Consider the following 14300-nt stretch of genomic DNA (forward strand, 5'->3'; position numbering starts at 1 on the left):
AAGACAAAAATGCTGTTTTTTCTGAATGGCAATATGGAGCTTTCAGGCTCTCTGGCCATGGGACAGATCTGCCAGATTCATCCTACTGCAGCTACCCCTCAGTATCCCTGATTTGACAGATTTGCCAGTAATTCAGGTAGACATCTCTTTAATCTTGTCTTACTCTCTGTGGAAGATAGCTAATATATCAAGCAACGTGCTGTGGGTGCCAGTAAAGAAGCATTTGCTGATAAAACATTTTTGCAGCTCTTAAGTTTCTTGACCTATCTTAGCCCATTCCAATCACAATCCCTTTTTGCACAGACAGAATACTACAGTAATGCCATCTGGTTCCACAGCAGGGCTAAGGACAACTGCATGAATCATAGAATCAGAATCTTAGAATCCCAGGCTGTAGGGGACCTCAAGGATCATCTGGTCCAACCTCTCCTGGGAAAGCATGACCTAGACTAGAATGCCCAGCTCCCTGTTCAGCCGAATCTTAATGGTGTCCAATGCCGGGGAGTCCAACACATCCCTGGGAAGATTATTCCAGTGGGTGGTTGTTCTCATGGTGAAAAATTTTCCTCTTGTGTTCAACCAGAATCTCCTCAGGTGTAACTTGTGCCCATTACTCCTCCTCCATTCCCTGTGACTCCTTTTAAAAAGGGAGTCTCCATCTTCTTTGTAGCTACCCCTTAAATACTGGAAATATGGTGATAAGGTCTCTTATCTTAAGGGCACTCATAAGCCCTGAACCTTCTTTTCTCCAGGCTGATCAAGCCCAGCTCTCAGCCTTTTCTCACATGACTGCTCAGCCCTTGGATCGTCTTTGTGGCCCTTTCTGGGACACCTCCAGCCCATCCACATCTTTCTTGTACTGTGGGAACTGAAACTGAGTAGAGCAGGACAGTGGCATCTTTATTTCTGCTGGTGATGCCCTTGTTGATGTTCCCCAGCATCCTGTTGGCTTTCTTTGCCACAGCTGCACACTGTTCACTCACATTGAGCTTGTGTTCCTCAGGATCTGCAGGTCCCTTTCTACAGAGCTGCATGAGTTTTGGTTTTGGTTTTTTTTGGTGAGCATTGGGATTTAAGTAAGAGAAATTGTAGTAGATTGGGTCTGTTTGATCCTTTGTGTTAGACACCTTTGTCACGTCTTGACTTCAAGCGATACTTTGTCATTTTAATCACAGACATTAGCCACAGGTCTGTAACAGAAAAAAGAGTTTATGGGTCCTTGGACCTGTTATGTAAGACAGCTACAGCTCATACCAAAGTGTGAGAGGAGCTGAAATGGTCCAAAATGAGGAATATTGTCAAGAACTGTGATGTGTTATTCTATTCCAGTGACAAGAGGAAAGATAAGCTGTGCTGGGGAAAACAACTGCGTGGTGGGTGGGAGTTTGTTTGCTTTTTTGTCTCTACAGAGGACACCTGCCTTCAGCTTGTACATGTCCACAGGAAAAGGAAAGAGAGGAACAGGTCTCTCATGGGTAGTACCCTCAAGTAGGGTTGCTTTTTGCATGGTTCATGCCTGGCATTAGTGCTGAGAGATTTGTGGTACAAGTTCCTCATAATGGTAAAACAGAAGGCAGGTGCTTGGGCAATCTCTGTAATGACAAATCACGGCTAGCACTTAAAAAATTAGTTGCAGTGATTGAATGCTGTCTTGTTTCAAGATAAAGCCACAAATTACCAGACATCCCTATAGCTTCATTGAGATTCATCTTTCTGTTGATAAGCAGGGCGTTCTCCCAGAACTAGTCTCCTGAAGCTGCGGAATCTCCTGTCCCAAGCTACCTGCAAGGTGATGGCTGAAGCTGCAGTCTGCTGCGTTTTTGCATTCCCATTGCATGGTGCAAGAGCAGTTAGCATCAGACTTCTTGGGGATTGCTGTTTCCTGACACGGTGACTAACTGCAGGGCCTGAAGGGCAAGAGCATTGGAGGCACATTATTAGAATCTAGTCATGAGTCAAGACCTTTTTAGATGTCCTTTGGGATCCCTTTTCAAGAAGGAGATAGATGAGGAAAACCCTGCAGCATTACCTTGTAGAGGCTGCTCTCTGCTGTGCTATTCTTTATTCAAGATGTTTTTCCAGGAGATGATAGACTCCAGTGTGTTCTCCTGGGCCAACACAGACAAGGGGTGCAAACCGGGGCACTTCTTCTATGAAGTGAGTGATTTCTTTCCCATAACACAGAATCATAGAATCATAGAATGGTTAGGGTTGGAAAGGACCTTAAGATCATCAAGTTCCAACCCCCCTGCCATGGGCAGGGACACCTCTCTCTAAACCATGTCACCCAAGGCCTCGTCCCAGAGAAACTCAAGAGAAATTCTTCTAAACTATAATTCATGGCAGTTTAAATGTTCTGTAGAGGCAGTTTTTGTACGGATGTATTTTTTTGGCACTTACATAGATGTAATCTTGAGAAAAAAATGTGTTGCAGATGAGGTCAGCATGGTGAAATAGATCTGTAGTGCCTGGCACTAAATAAACTTCTGTGGTGACTAATTTTCCTCCAGAATAGCCTGCGTCCCATTAAGATGGTAATTTTATAAGCTTTTATTACAGTGTCTTATTTATTTATTTTCAGCTTGGGTTAGGTTTCCAAGCTATCTGTTACTGGCCAAGTCTTGCACAGGCTGATCTCTTTGCTTTAATTTCCACTCTGGGTTTATAGCAACTCAGTTATTAAGTAAGTCTGGAGAATAGTTAGCAATGCTTTTTCATAATTGTTCTAACAATTTAATTGTTTTAATGCGAGCCAGTAGGCAAAGTTAATGCACAGTGCTAAGAGCAAGAAGCACAGAGCATCCATGTTCTCTCATGACAGCGCAGAGCCGCGGTTTCACAAGTCCCACAGTCTCAATTGTTCTATTTATTCTGCTTGGAATAGTCTGAATATCTCTTGAGCCATGTGGCTTTTGTCAGTTAGAGCCAGAAAAGTTTCCTTTTGTTTCTTTTGGATGCAAGGAAGTCTCCTGATGCTGTTGAGACTGTTTCATACAGATTTAAGCTGTTCTGAGGCTCCTGAAGTGTATATTGGCTTTATCATTAGCTCTTAAATGAAGGCTAAATCAGGTGAGCCACTACCTTATTTTCAGCTGCTTTTAGTTTCTCAGTTCTTCAGCTTGTGCAGCCTAGTAGCCAGAATGGTGGCATGGGTTTGCTTGTTGAATAAGAGTAAACCAGGCAGCTTGCGAGGTTTTAATAACCTGGGAAAATAATTGTATTAGTTAGTGGCAAATGCTATTACATTTTAATGGGAAACAGGCAGTGTCAGTATAATATTCTAAGTCTCAAAGCAGTGACAGTGATGGAAATGGTTATGAGATTGTTAGATTAGATTCCCTTTGGTCTTTCAACCCCTTTGGTCTTTCTCCCATTTTCCACAAAAGGATGGGTTAATTTGAATTTCATTGCTTTTTATCCTTAGGGAAATATCAAATGATCAGCATTATTGTGGAACTGTGCCCCAAAGGAGGGGGACAGGTGCTGTGTTTGTGATTTCACTTCACATACGCAGCAAGCTCATTAATTTGTGATTTCATTCATTTTAGGGGGAAGAGGCCACTGGTCTCCGTCACTAAAAAGCAGCCGTGATTGATCGTTTGGGGGCAGAAGGGGGAAATATTCAGAAATTAGTTATATGAGTATCTTAAATTAACAGTGTGCCTACAAAGAAGCATTATTTTTTCCCTGGAGGAATGCTGAAATTGATGTTTTTAACCTCCTTTCTGAACACCTGCCACTGTTCTAGTGGGGAAACAATGCATTCAAACTGATGTCTTTTTGTATTCACAAAGGAAAGAACATTTCTGTCTGACAATCTGTACCAACCCAGCTGCCACACCACCCAGCAGATGGGAGATGGGGAAAAACGGGTTACGGAAATCTCGCTATCACATATGCAATCTTTGTGTCTGACAGAACTTGTTTGTTGGTCTTCACTAGGTGAAACGTAAGTACCCGTGCTGCTCGTGAGACGTGTCTGAACAGAATAGAGTGTAGAGCACACAACTGAAACCCCTGCATCTACATCTCTTAGCCTACTTTTTCTTGTTAACTGAATGCCCCTGAAGGCCTGGAGCTGCACAGCAAGACAAACTCAGTTCAGGGACTCAGATCCATGCACTCTAGTGTTCACACGGTTGTCTGCATGGAGCCTGTCAAGTCTTTCCAATCACGTCTTCATGCTGAGCTGCCTTTGCAGCAGGTCCAACCAAATGGGCAATGAACTAGCTCAAGAACAATGCTAACTGATTCGTGCCGGCTTCACTAAATTGCCAAGTTCTCATGTTGCTGGAGTGCACGAGCCTGTCTTGCATCTCTGGGAAAGCGATCGGGTATGAAGGAAAATGAAGAATCACCACCAGTATTATCTTTCCTCTAATAGAGGTTCTCATCTTGAAGAACATTGCCACTGGCTGCAGTCTGATCTGGGTTTCTTTGACACTGCCCTCATGGAAAGGCAGCTCTTGATGTCCAGAGCAGACCAGTGTGCTTGCAAGAGAAAGGTATTATCCAAGTTTTCTAAGGCCCAGGGGAAATCTGCCATGTCTTTAGATTTGAGTCAGTGGCTTGCCTATGTAGGAGATGTTTTGAAAGGCTTTGATACCTGATAACGAAGGGAGCGCTGATGTTAACAGACATGAAGAAGAGTCTGGCAACAGTGCCAAGTGTGAAACAGATAAGACAACTGCATTAAATAACTTAGTAGATGTTCATATTTATGGTTTCAGCTAATAATGTGACCATTGCAGGCCTAAACAGTAGTATTAGTTTTAAGAGGTTTTCTTCTTCATTGGCTACATCTGCACTGGAACTCAATCTGTAATACTGAAGGAATCACTTTTCTAATGGGATTCCTGTTTCTCTGTGTGCCAAAGAAGTAGTCTAATTTTAGAGCTGCTATTTTATAGCTGAAACAGAGTTCATGCTCTATTTTCAAATGCACATTGGGACTTTTTATTTGCATTTCACAACTTGGATTACTTGCAGGACAAAGCTGAAAGTTGAAGTTAAAGCTCATGCAGAATTAATTTCAAGGGAAATCACTGAAATGCATAACCTGCAGTTAACACTTCTTGTCCCAGAATAGACAACTAGGGTGAGCTGGGTGGTGCTGCAGTTGCAACAGGTATTTTGTGATCAAGTATCCCTTTAGATCCCTGCTTTGAAAGTTGAATATCTAAAACTCCTTCAGTGTTTAAACCACTGGGGGAGGGCATGAGGATGTCCCGCATCTCTACAGGAAGTGTATGGGGATGTAGTGTGTTACTGTGTGAAAAAAAAACACCTCTTAAATCTTTAACTGTAGCTTCAGAATCTACATTCCATGCACTTACCAAAGTACAAACAGGGACTGTATTTCTTAAGAACCTTTTTTCTTGTGGAACTAAGAGTATGAAATCTATCTCCTGAGTAAACTACAACATTATAACTACTAGTAGTGCTTTGCTATCTTTGTAGCTCTGTAAAGGAAGAGGAAATTCTGCACACAGAGTTCATGCTAGTGATTGTCAGCCCTTGTTATTACAGTATATGTTGGGTGTAGTTATGGGGAGCTCAGCCTAAGTCAGCAGCTCTCAAGGGTCTTGTAGAAAAATAAGATTAAAATACATTTTAAATTCTTAGTAACTGTGTTTCACTTTCTTTTCCTGCTTTCAGTTATGTCAGTAATTCAGATTTGGGGATGTTTGTTTAAGAAACTTTGATATTTGTAGCAAACCGTATCAGTGGTGTAAGTTTACCCAACAGTTGTGTCCCTGTTTTAGTCATGGAATCATAGACTGGTTTGGGTTGGACGGGACCTTAAAGCTCATCTGAAGTCCCCATGAGGAGCAACAGCTTCCACTAGACCAGGTTGCTCCAAGCCCCATCCAACCTGGCCTTGAACACTGCCAGGGATGGGGCAGCCACAGCTTCCTGGGCAACCTGTGCCAGGGCCTCACCACCCTCACAGGGAACAACTTCTGCCTAAGATCTCATCTCAATCTCCCCTCTGTCAGGTTAAAGCCATTCCCCCTTGCCCTTGTCCTGTCCCTACAGGTCCTTGTCAGAAACCTCTCTCCAGCCTCCTTGTCAGCCCCTTTAGGCACTGGAAGCTGCTCTATGCTCTTCACGGAACCCTCTCTTCTCCAGGCTGAACAAGCTCAGCTCTCTCAGCCTGTCTCCATAGCAGAGGTGCTCCAGCCCTTGGAGCATCTTTGTGGCCTCCTCTGGACTCATTCCAACAGCCCCATGTCCTTCTTAGATTCACTCAAGAACACTAGCTGAGCAGTATAGCAAAAGTGAAAATCCCCTGGATTCAAATTTTGAATGAGAATTTGTGTTGTTTTACTGCTTTTAAAAACCATGCAACCTGTTCTCTGTCCTAATGACAGAAAATAGCGCTGTTTCAGGCTTGGAGTTCCGTGAGTGCTATGCTGCTTGGAAATGGGCTTGGGGGCTTTAAACACCTGGTATCTTCAGTTCTGTGAGCCTGGAACAGTCATTTCATGCTTTCCTTTTGCTGTGTTAATTATTATAGAAGTCTCATAATCCGTGGATGTATGTTGTTTAAAACAGGTGCAGTCACTTCAGTGTTAATGATCAGAGTCTAACGTGTGTTCCTACTGGAATTGCTTTGTGCAAAGAGGCTTATTTTCAGGAAATGTATGTAATGATGTTTAATAACTTGCTTTGCCAAAGGTAGGGTGTTCTTCCTTCCGCATGAAAGTATTTGCTGTGTATTTTAATTTTTGCTTGCAATTTGTTTTAATATCTGCTTGGAATTATTTATAGCACCCAACATGAATATGTTGAGCCAGAAATTTCGGTATCAAGTGATTTGCTATAATATCTTTATGGAACTAATATGATTTACTCAGAGCAATAGGGATTAGTAATATATTCAGTATGGGCAATAATACACATCACAGCACCTGATTTCTGTTGGCTCTACCATAAAGCAATATGCCTGAGTCAATAAAATAATGGTGGCCTGTAGTACAGTGAGCAAATGAGAGCTTTACTGCTAGCACTGTTGTTTTATTCTTCATGCAAGAATCAGTACCTTCAGGCTGGTAGTTATGCCAGGGGAGACTTGGCCCAGCAGACAAGCACTATATGTAAATATAAAACTTTACCTGAATATTACGTTCATTAAGAAACAATAAATTTCACCATTTATTCCACGTAACGCCACATTTGCACATTATGAAATGAGATAATAAGGTTAATTTTTGAGAGCTTAATTTCACTGGGTAATTTTTTATTGGATAATTGTTAATAATTTTTCTTTTCTTGAGTGGAATCTCACTGGTTGACTACAAAACCACCCAGAAGGCCTTCAGGCTCGTTGTGCATTGTTAAATGGCTGCAAGCATAGGACAGTGCAGAGTGCTGTCAAAGACCCTTCAACGTCAGTAGTTTTCCTGGGACAAATGTTGATGGACAGCACACTAAACAAGTGCTGAGGAAAGAATTGCCTCATCATCATAGGGACAGCCTTGATCCCACCCCATATAAAGCTGAACTGTAAGACACATAATGCTCATTATGTTTCTACATTCGATTGAAAGATGGACATGTAGTTCATAGAATCATCGAATGGTTTATGTTGGAAGGGAGCTTAAAGCTCATCTTTAGGGCAGGGACACCTTCCACTGGACCAGGTTGCTCCAAGCCCTGTCCAGCCTGGCTTGAGCACTGCCAGGGATGGAGCAGCCACAGCTTCTCTGGGCACCCTGTGCCAGGGCCTCAGCACCCTCATAGGAAAGAACTTCTGCCTAAGAGCTCATCTCAATCTCCCCTCTGTCAGGTTAAAGCCATTCCCCCTTGTCCTGTCCCTACAGGCCCTTGTCAAAAGCCCCTCTCCAGCTTTCTTGTCAGCCCCTTTAGGCACTGGAAGCTGCTCCAAGGTCTCCCCAAGCCTTCTCTTCTCCAGGCTGAACAAGCCCAGCTCTCTCAGCCTGTCTCTGTAGCAGAGGTGCTCCAGCCCTTGGAGCATCTTCATGGCCTCTGGACTCATTCCAACAGCTCCACATCCCTGTTGTGTTGGGGCCAGGAAGTGGACGCAGGACTGCAGGGGGGGTCTCACCAGAGCAGAGTTCAGGGGAATTATTGAATTCCGATTTTCAGTTTGGGGAAAAAAATGGTTCTTGATGTTGATGTAGGAGATTATATATAAGTTTCTACATTAATATAAGCTCGTTGGATCAGAGGGAAGCTCTGTCTGTCACTGCCAACGTCTTTCATAAGCTGTTAACACTCAGCCTTAAAAGGTGCCCACCCCCACAACTCTTGTTTGAAAATCCATCTGTAAGGATAGCATTTTTCACGGCTCATGCAGTCATATTTCTTTCCTGTTGCTTAGCTTAAATACTCCTAAGAGGCTTTGGGTGTTGTTGTTTTTTTTTGCCACATTTCAGTGTTTAGATATTTCTTGTTATATAGCAATTATTTTTTTCACACCTTTGAGTCTTTGTCAGCCAGACAAGCTTCTTGCAAGACAGGCAATCCCTGTCATCCTCTCAGCCCTTCTCTATATCCCTCTGCTTTCCAGGAAGATGAATTCAAACTGAATTCACAGAACTGTACAAAGTATTTCAGTCTCACTCGTAACTTACAGAGCAATGTTCCCCTGGCTTGAAACAGCTTGTTTGATATTTTCTTCTGTTTCAAACAGGCCGGTGGATGTTCAGATCACTTTCTTAAGTATAATGGGTTTTATCAGCTGCCTCACCAGTAGCCTCAGAGCTGTTGCTGCAGTTAGTCCTTGTTGGAAAGAGCATTTCACGAGCATTTCCCTGTGATTAAACAGCCCCAAAACCTCCTGCCATAGTAATCCTTGAGCCATCTGTGGATCTTTTGTTATCCTATTACTTTATTTCTTTTGGGATCAGGAGAATTTAACAGACGATCAATCAATCTTCCATTTCTTTAAACATTTTTTGCAGCCTTAGCTTTACACATCCTCATGCCTTTCTAGTGATAACCCTATACTGTCAACATGTCACGATATGAGACAATCACTGATGTCTTCCCGTTGCCTGATGTGTTCCTTTTCTACCTCACATCTGCTGCTCTCAGCCATGCTCCTTTCAGGCAGAAGCCCCATCTGCTCTGGATCCACTCTGGTTAAAGGCCTGTCAGTCCTTACCAAGGAGTCCCCAGCTCTAGGATCTCCTTTCCTCCCTTCTGGTCTGCCTTCTGCTTGTGCCATCATGCCTTCTGTCCTTTCACGTCATCTGCTTATCATTCACATTCTCTTTGTTTTCTTTCTCTGCTTACAAGACTACCTGCTTGTCTCCTTTCCTGTGCCATCCTTTTCAGCCCTCACCCCCTGTTACAACAGAATTCTTCAAGGTGCTTTACAGACCCATTCCTTCAGACTCAGCCTTCCTGTGGTCAGTTTTATTGCCTTCTTCAGTCATTGAATGTGTTGAGTCTTTTGACCAATCCTTCATTTAGGTTTTGTGGCCAGCTCTCTCTCAGCTGTGATGAAAAGCAGAGAACTTCTTATACCCCAAGTCTAGAGCTCTAGAGTGCCTTCCACAGTCACAGTGTGACTGTGTCACAAAAGTGCTTACAGAGGAGTTAATGCCTCCAGAGTAAGTTAGGTCCTGTACAGCTCCCTTATAAAAAGTTAGTGGTTTCTTTCATCTTGTGCTTGAAGGTCTGTGTCCTTAAAGTTCACTTTTTGAGCTGGGTTATCAATTCAAGGAAGTGTCTGGGTGCCTGTCTGTTTGAAAACTTACCTTACAGACCTTCCTGGAAATAATGTCTTTATATTATCTGTGCATCTTTTTCACACAAACCTTTTTTTATATCAAAATGGTTGTGAAAATAGACCTCATGAGTGCTTTCAAATTCGTTGCTCTCTCTGAAGAAATGGAGAGATGTAAGGGCTCTGCCAGCTCATTCAGAATCAGGCAGTCATACCTTGTTGATGCCTAAAATTCATGAGGGAGGGAAGCTATGGGTATAACCCTCCACTGAAGAAATTCCACTAAGGAATAAAGGATCAGTGTTGAACATCCCATGAACCATTTCATTGGGATGTTTCCAAACAGCACATGTGGCACCTGTTTTTATATGGGTTAATTCCATCAAAGAAACGAGTCTTTATGATTTATAGATTAGAAAATATTTCACAATTATTCAGGGCACAGACAAAAGGCCAGAAATACAAATAAAGTCCAAGACCTCACAGCAGTTGAACCTTTTGTTTTACTCAGCAGTGGGCTGTACAACACACTTGGTCGTGCTCCCAAGAACCACAGAACAAAGGAACCCTGTTGATGTTTACTTTGGCTCAAGGCAGAAACAGTTGTTTTAAATGAGTTCATAAATGGAGTAGGGAACTATGATGGCTTGTATAATCTTTTCTCTTTTTTTTTATTCTCTAGGTCACTCAGATGAGTCGTCCAGATTTGATTCTCTTTCTCATGAAGTATCTCATGGCTTTGGTCGTTGGGATACCCTCTGTCTTCTGGGTTGGAAGCAAAAAGACCTGTTTTGAGTGGGCTAGTTTCTTCCACGGACGCAGGAAAAAAGAGTGCGTGTTGGTACAGAGCTGGTTGAGTACTAGCAAATAATCTCTTCCCTTGTAGTCCTGGAAGAGCATTGTGGTTGGTTTTTCACAGAGATGAGGACAGGAATAGATGGGGGCAGTTTTATTAAGAGTTCTCTCACTATCCAAAACTGAGGAAGAACAAGACAAGCAACAGCTCAAGAAAACACCCTGAAGAACTGTCCCTTATATTTCCATAATTACTGTTTGTTCCCAGAACCAAGTCTGCATTGTTCCATCTGGTTTCAAACTATTTTTTAATAAGAATGAGGTTTCAATTGAATAGTACAACTTCTTTGCCATGTACTGAGAGATGGAATTGAAAGGTTTTATTTGTAAGCATGCTTATCTAATGTAGTCAACTGAATCAGACCTTTAAATTGAAATTAAACCTAGGTTCTTTTCACTATGAGCACAGTTAAAAGCAATTATCTCTGCTTTTAATCTTCCCTTATGCATTAGTGCCAAAGCACAGTTGGATAAAAATCATAATAAAAATATCTTACAGCTTCTCTAAGATTGAAATGAATTTAGATTAAGGTCTAAAATAAATTTAGAGACTATCTAAAAATAAATCATAAATTTAGAGACTATCTATATGCTATTGTAATAGCTATGAATAGCTGTTTTCATAATTCTAAATATTATCTTTTAAGTAGATGTTTCAAAATAGATCCACAAATACAATGAGCCTTTAAGTGACTACTCCACGACTTTGACACTTCCATCCTTAGCAGGACTGGCCCTCTGCTGGGGTTAAATTGAAGTGAAATTACCTTCTGCAAAATTGAAGTACATTTTTTATTCAGAAGATCACCTTCTAAGATATGCAGGGGGTTAACGACAACTTAATATGTTTTAATGCATGTGCATATGTTTAGATAGGATTTACAGAGTGGTGGCATCCTTGTTTGGTGGTTAGAGGACAGGATTGGAGTCAGTGAAGGCAGAGGAAGCTGTTTTACAGACCTGGCTGTCATGGTGACTCCTAGCATGCCGTCCTCTCTCCTGATGCTCCTAGGCAGCCCAGGAGCTCCCATACACAGCAGTGTGTGGCTGGAGCAACATCCCCCTTTTTTTCCCTTTGAATAGTAAAAGGCAGAGCCGGTACAAACCTCCCTCCTTAGGTAGCCTGTGATCCTCTGAGAGCAAGAAAACTAAGAGGAGGAGGTAGCCAGGTGGAGGAAATGGAACATGAAAGAATAATGTAGAGAATGGGAGGGGAGGAAAAGGCCTCCCCATGAAAAGAGATTAAAAAAAAGTAAAGGAATGTCGAGGATGTGATAACACCTCCTTTCATCATGCCATGGTGGAGCGGCCAAGTGTGTGCCCCGCTGCCAGCCCTTCCCAGCATGGGGATTTGGCTCACAGAGACTGTAACCACTGATCTAAGGGCTACAGCCAGCTGGTTATGTGTGATTATATACGTTGAATGTCACTTGGTGTTCTCCCCCTGCTGCTAGTTTTAATCCAGATTTGAAATGCTTATTTGAATGAGGAAGTGGCTTCTTTCCATGTTCCCTGAGAGGCAGTTCCTGGGTAATCCAAGCAAGCTGAGCCACAGCACTAGCCCAAGGATTTCTCTTGCAACAATATTCACAAACTAAGGCCATAAGCAAATACACCACAATTGTTCCACATGTCTAGGCTAGAGGAGCAGATGCAGGGAGTGGGGAGGATTCAAGAATATGAACTTTACTTAAATATCCAAATGTTGACGTGCTTCAGAATTAGGCAAATAGGGACATTATAATGTAAATAACGGTCTTATTTGCCAAGCTGGAATATAAAATAGTTACAGCGCCATTACTGCAATCACTTTTCTATTTGCAGTCATTAATGGTAACTGCTCAAATGGTGTGTCTTGTTCAGGGTTGTAAATGAGAGTCGCCAAGTGCTGCAGGAGCCAGACTTTGCTCAGTCTCTTCTGAGAGACCCCAACACCCCCATCATCCGGAAATCCAGAGGCACTTCTACCCAGGGCACCTCGACTCACGCCTCCTCAACCCAGCTGGCCATGATGGACGACCAGAGGAGCAAGGCAGGCAGTGTCCACAGCAAAGTCAGCAGCTACCACGGCAGCCTGCACCGCTCACGCGATGGCAGGTACGTTTCTTCCCTTTCAGATCACGTAGAGAATTGAACAAGCCTCTGCAGCTGGATGTTTGGCCATCACGTTCCTAAAACTGGAAGTTCTGCTACTATTTACTTTCTCTGATTGCATTTCCTCTCCCTGCTATGTCTGGGTTGGAAAGAGAAAAAACATCTTGATATTTTCAGAGGCAACCCTAATCTTGATGAATTAACATGGTGGGAATGTGTTCAATGCTGGTTTTCCTGCACAGGCAGTGATCTGTGGTACAGCATTAGAGTGTGTGGGAAAACAGATCTGTCCTAAAGGGATGATGCTGCAAGGGCTGGAGCACCTCTGCCATGGGGACAGGCTGAGAGAGCTGGGCTTGTTCAGCCTGGAGAAGGGAAGGCTCCTGGGAGACCTTAGAGCAGCTTCCAGTGCCTAAAGGAGCCAACAAGAAAGCTGAAGAGGGGCTTTTGACAGGGACCTGTAGGAACAGGACAAGGGGGAATGGCTTTAACCTGACAGAGGGGAGATTGAGATGAGATCTTAGGCAGAAGTTCTTCCCTGTGAGGGTGGTGAGGCCCTGGCACAGGTTGCCCAGAGAAGCTGTGGCTGCCCCATCCCTGGCAGTGTTCAAAGCCAGCTTGGATGGGGCTTGGAGGAACCTGATCTAGTGGAAGGTGTCCCTGGCCGTGGCAGGGGGGGCTACAACTGGATGAGCTTTAAGGTCCCATCCAACACAGACCATTCTATGATTCTATGATCAAGTCAGCTTGGTATTCTTGTGGCAGCTTTTCTGTGTGGGTAAACTGATTTTATCTCTGTAAATAGACTTAGCCCTGCTGAAGAAAACAGTAACAAAAGTTACCCACTGTAACTTGAGGTGTAATTAAGGCTTAGAACATACTTCATCATCATGTGTTTTACTCACCTAATTATCAATACTATACATAGTGCTGTAGTAAGAACCAAGCTGCATGAGGCGTTGAAATAATTTGCCCTAGGGCTGTATTGGTGAAATGGCTGAGCTACTCAGAGCACGACTTTCTTCACTAAAGCAGAGGATTTGTGTGCGTGCACAGGCACCGAGATTTGTTTACATTCTTTCATGACTGTGGCAGTAACAATGGTAGTAACTGTCCTCTCTTGTTCTAAATCAGGTACACTCCCTGCAGCTACAGAGGCGTAGAAGAAAGACTACCTCACGGCAGCATGTCACGACTGACTGATCATTCCAGGCACAGCAGTTCGCATCGGCTTAACGAACAGTCACGTCACAGCAGCATCAGGGATCTCAGCGGCAACCCAATGACGCACATCACGCACGGGACCAGCATGAACCGCGTTATCGAGGAGGACGGCACCAGCGCTTGAGCCGCTGGATGGGAACAGAGCTGCTGGGGTTGCGGTCCCCTACTCAGCGATGTCATGGCACTCAGTATTATCATGCCTCTCATCGGGTGCTGATTTTGTCCATCAGGAAGCTGAAGCTTCTTCGTGTCGAAGCCAGCGTTCTTGTACTTGAGTCAGAGCTAGTGTTCAGCAATCTTGAATTATTGAGTAAAAAGCCGGTTGCCTCCTTTGAACCTACCTGTAATTATTTATTCAATAACTGTTACTCATCAGACACCGTTGCTGAATTTCTTAGTCTTTGTTGGAAAAAGCCTCCCCCTGCTT

At 43.3% G+C, this 14300-nt stretch overlaps 1 protein-coding gene across 4 annotated transcripts in view; it reads left to right on the top strand.

Annotated features, from left to right (window-relative positions):
- The window catches only part of FZD3 (frizzled class receptor 3), a 62068-nt gene extending 47859 nt beyond the window's left edge, over window positions 1-14209 (top strand). For all 4 annotated transcript variants that reach the window (XM_061372161.1, XM_061372164.1, XM_061372162.1 and 1 more), the window contains 3 exons: window positions 10383-10531; window positions 12419-12652; window positions 13784-14209. In XM_061372161.1, the coding sequence (XP_061228145.1) occupies window positions 10383-10531; window positions 12419-12652; window positions 13784-13997 (597 nt within the window). In that variant the 3' untranslated portion in view covers window positions 13998-14209. The remainder of the gene's footprint in view (window positions 1-10382; window positions 10532-12418; window positions 12653-13783) is intronic.
- Window positions 14210-14300: the final 91 nt, after the last annotated feature.

This window comes from Neopsephotus bourkii, unplaced genomic scaffold (genome assembly GCF_033783945.1).
Source record: "Neopsephotus bourkii isolate Nb327-2 ecotype Australia unplaced genomic scaffold, CSIRO-AGI_Nbou_v1 NB_1600, whole genome shotgun sequence".
NCBI classification, from domain to species: domain Eukaryota; kingdom Metazoa; phylum Chordata; class Aves; order Psittaciformes; family Psittacidae; genus Neopsephotus; species Neopsephotus bourkii.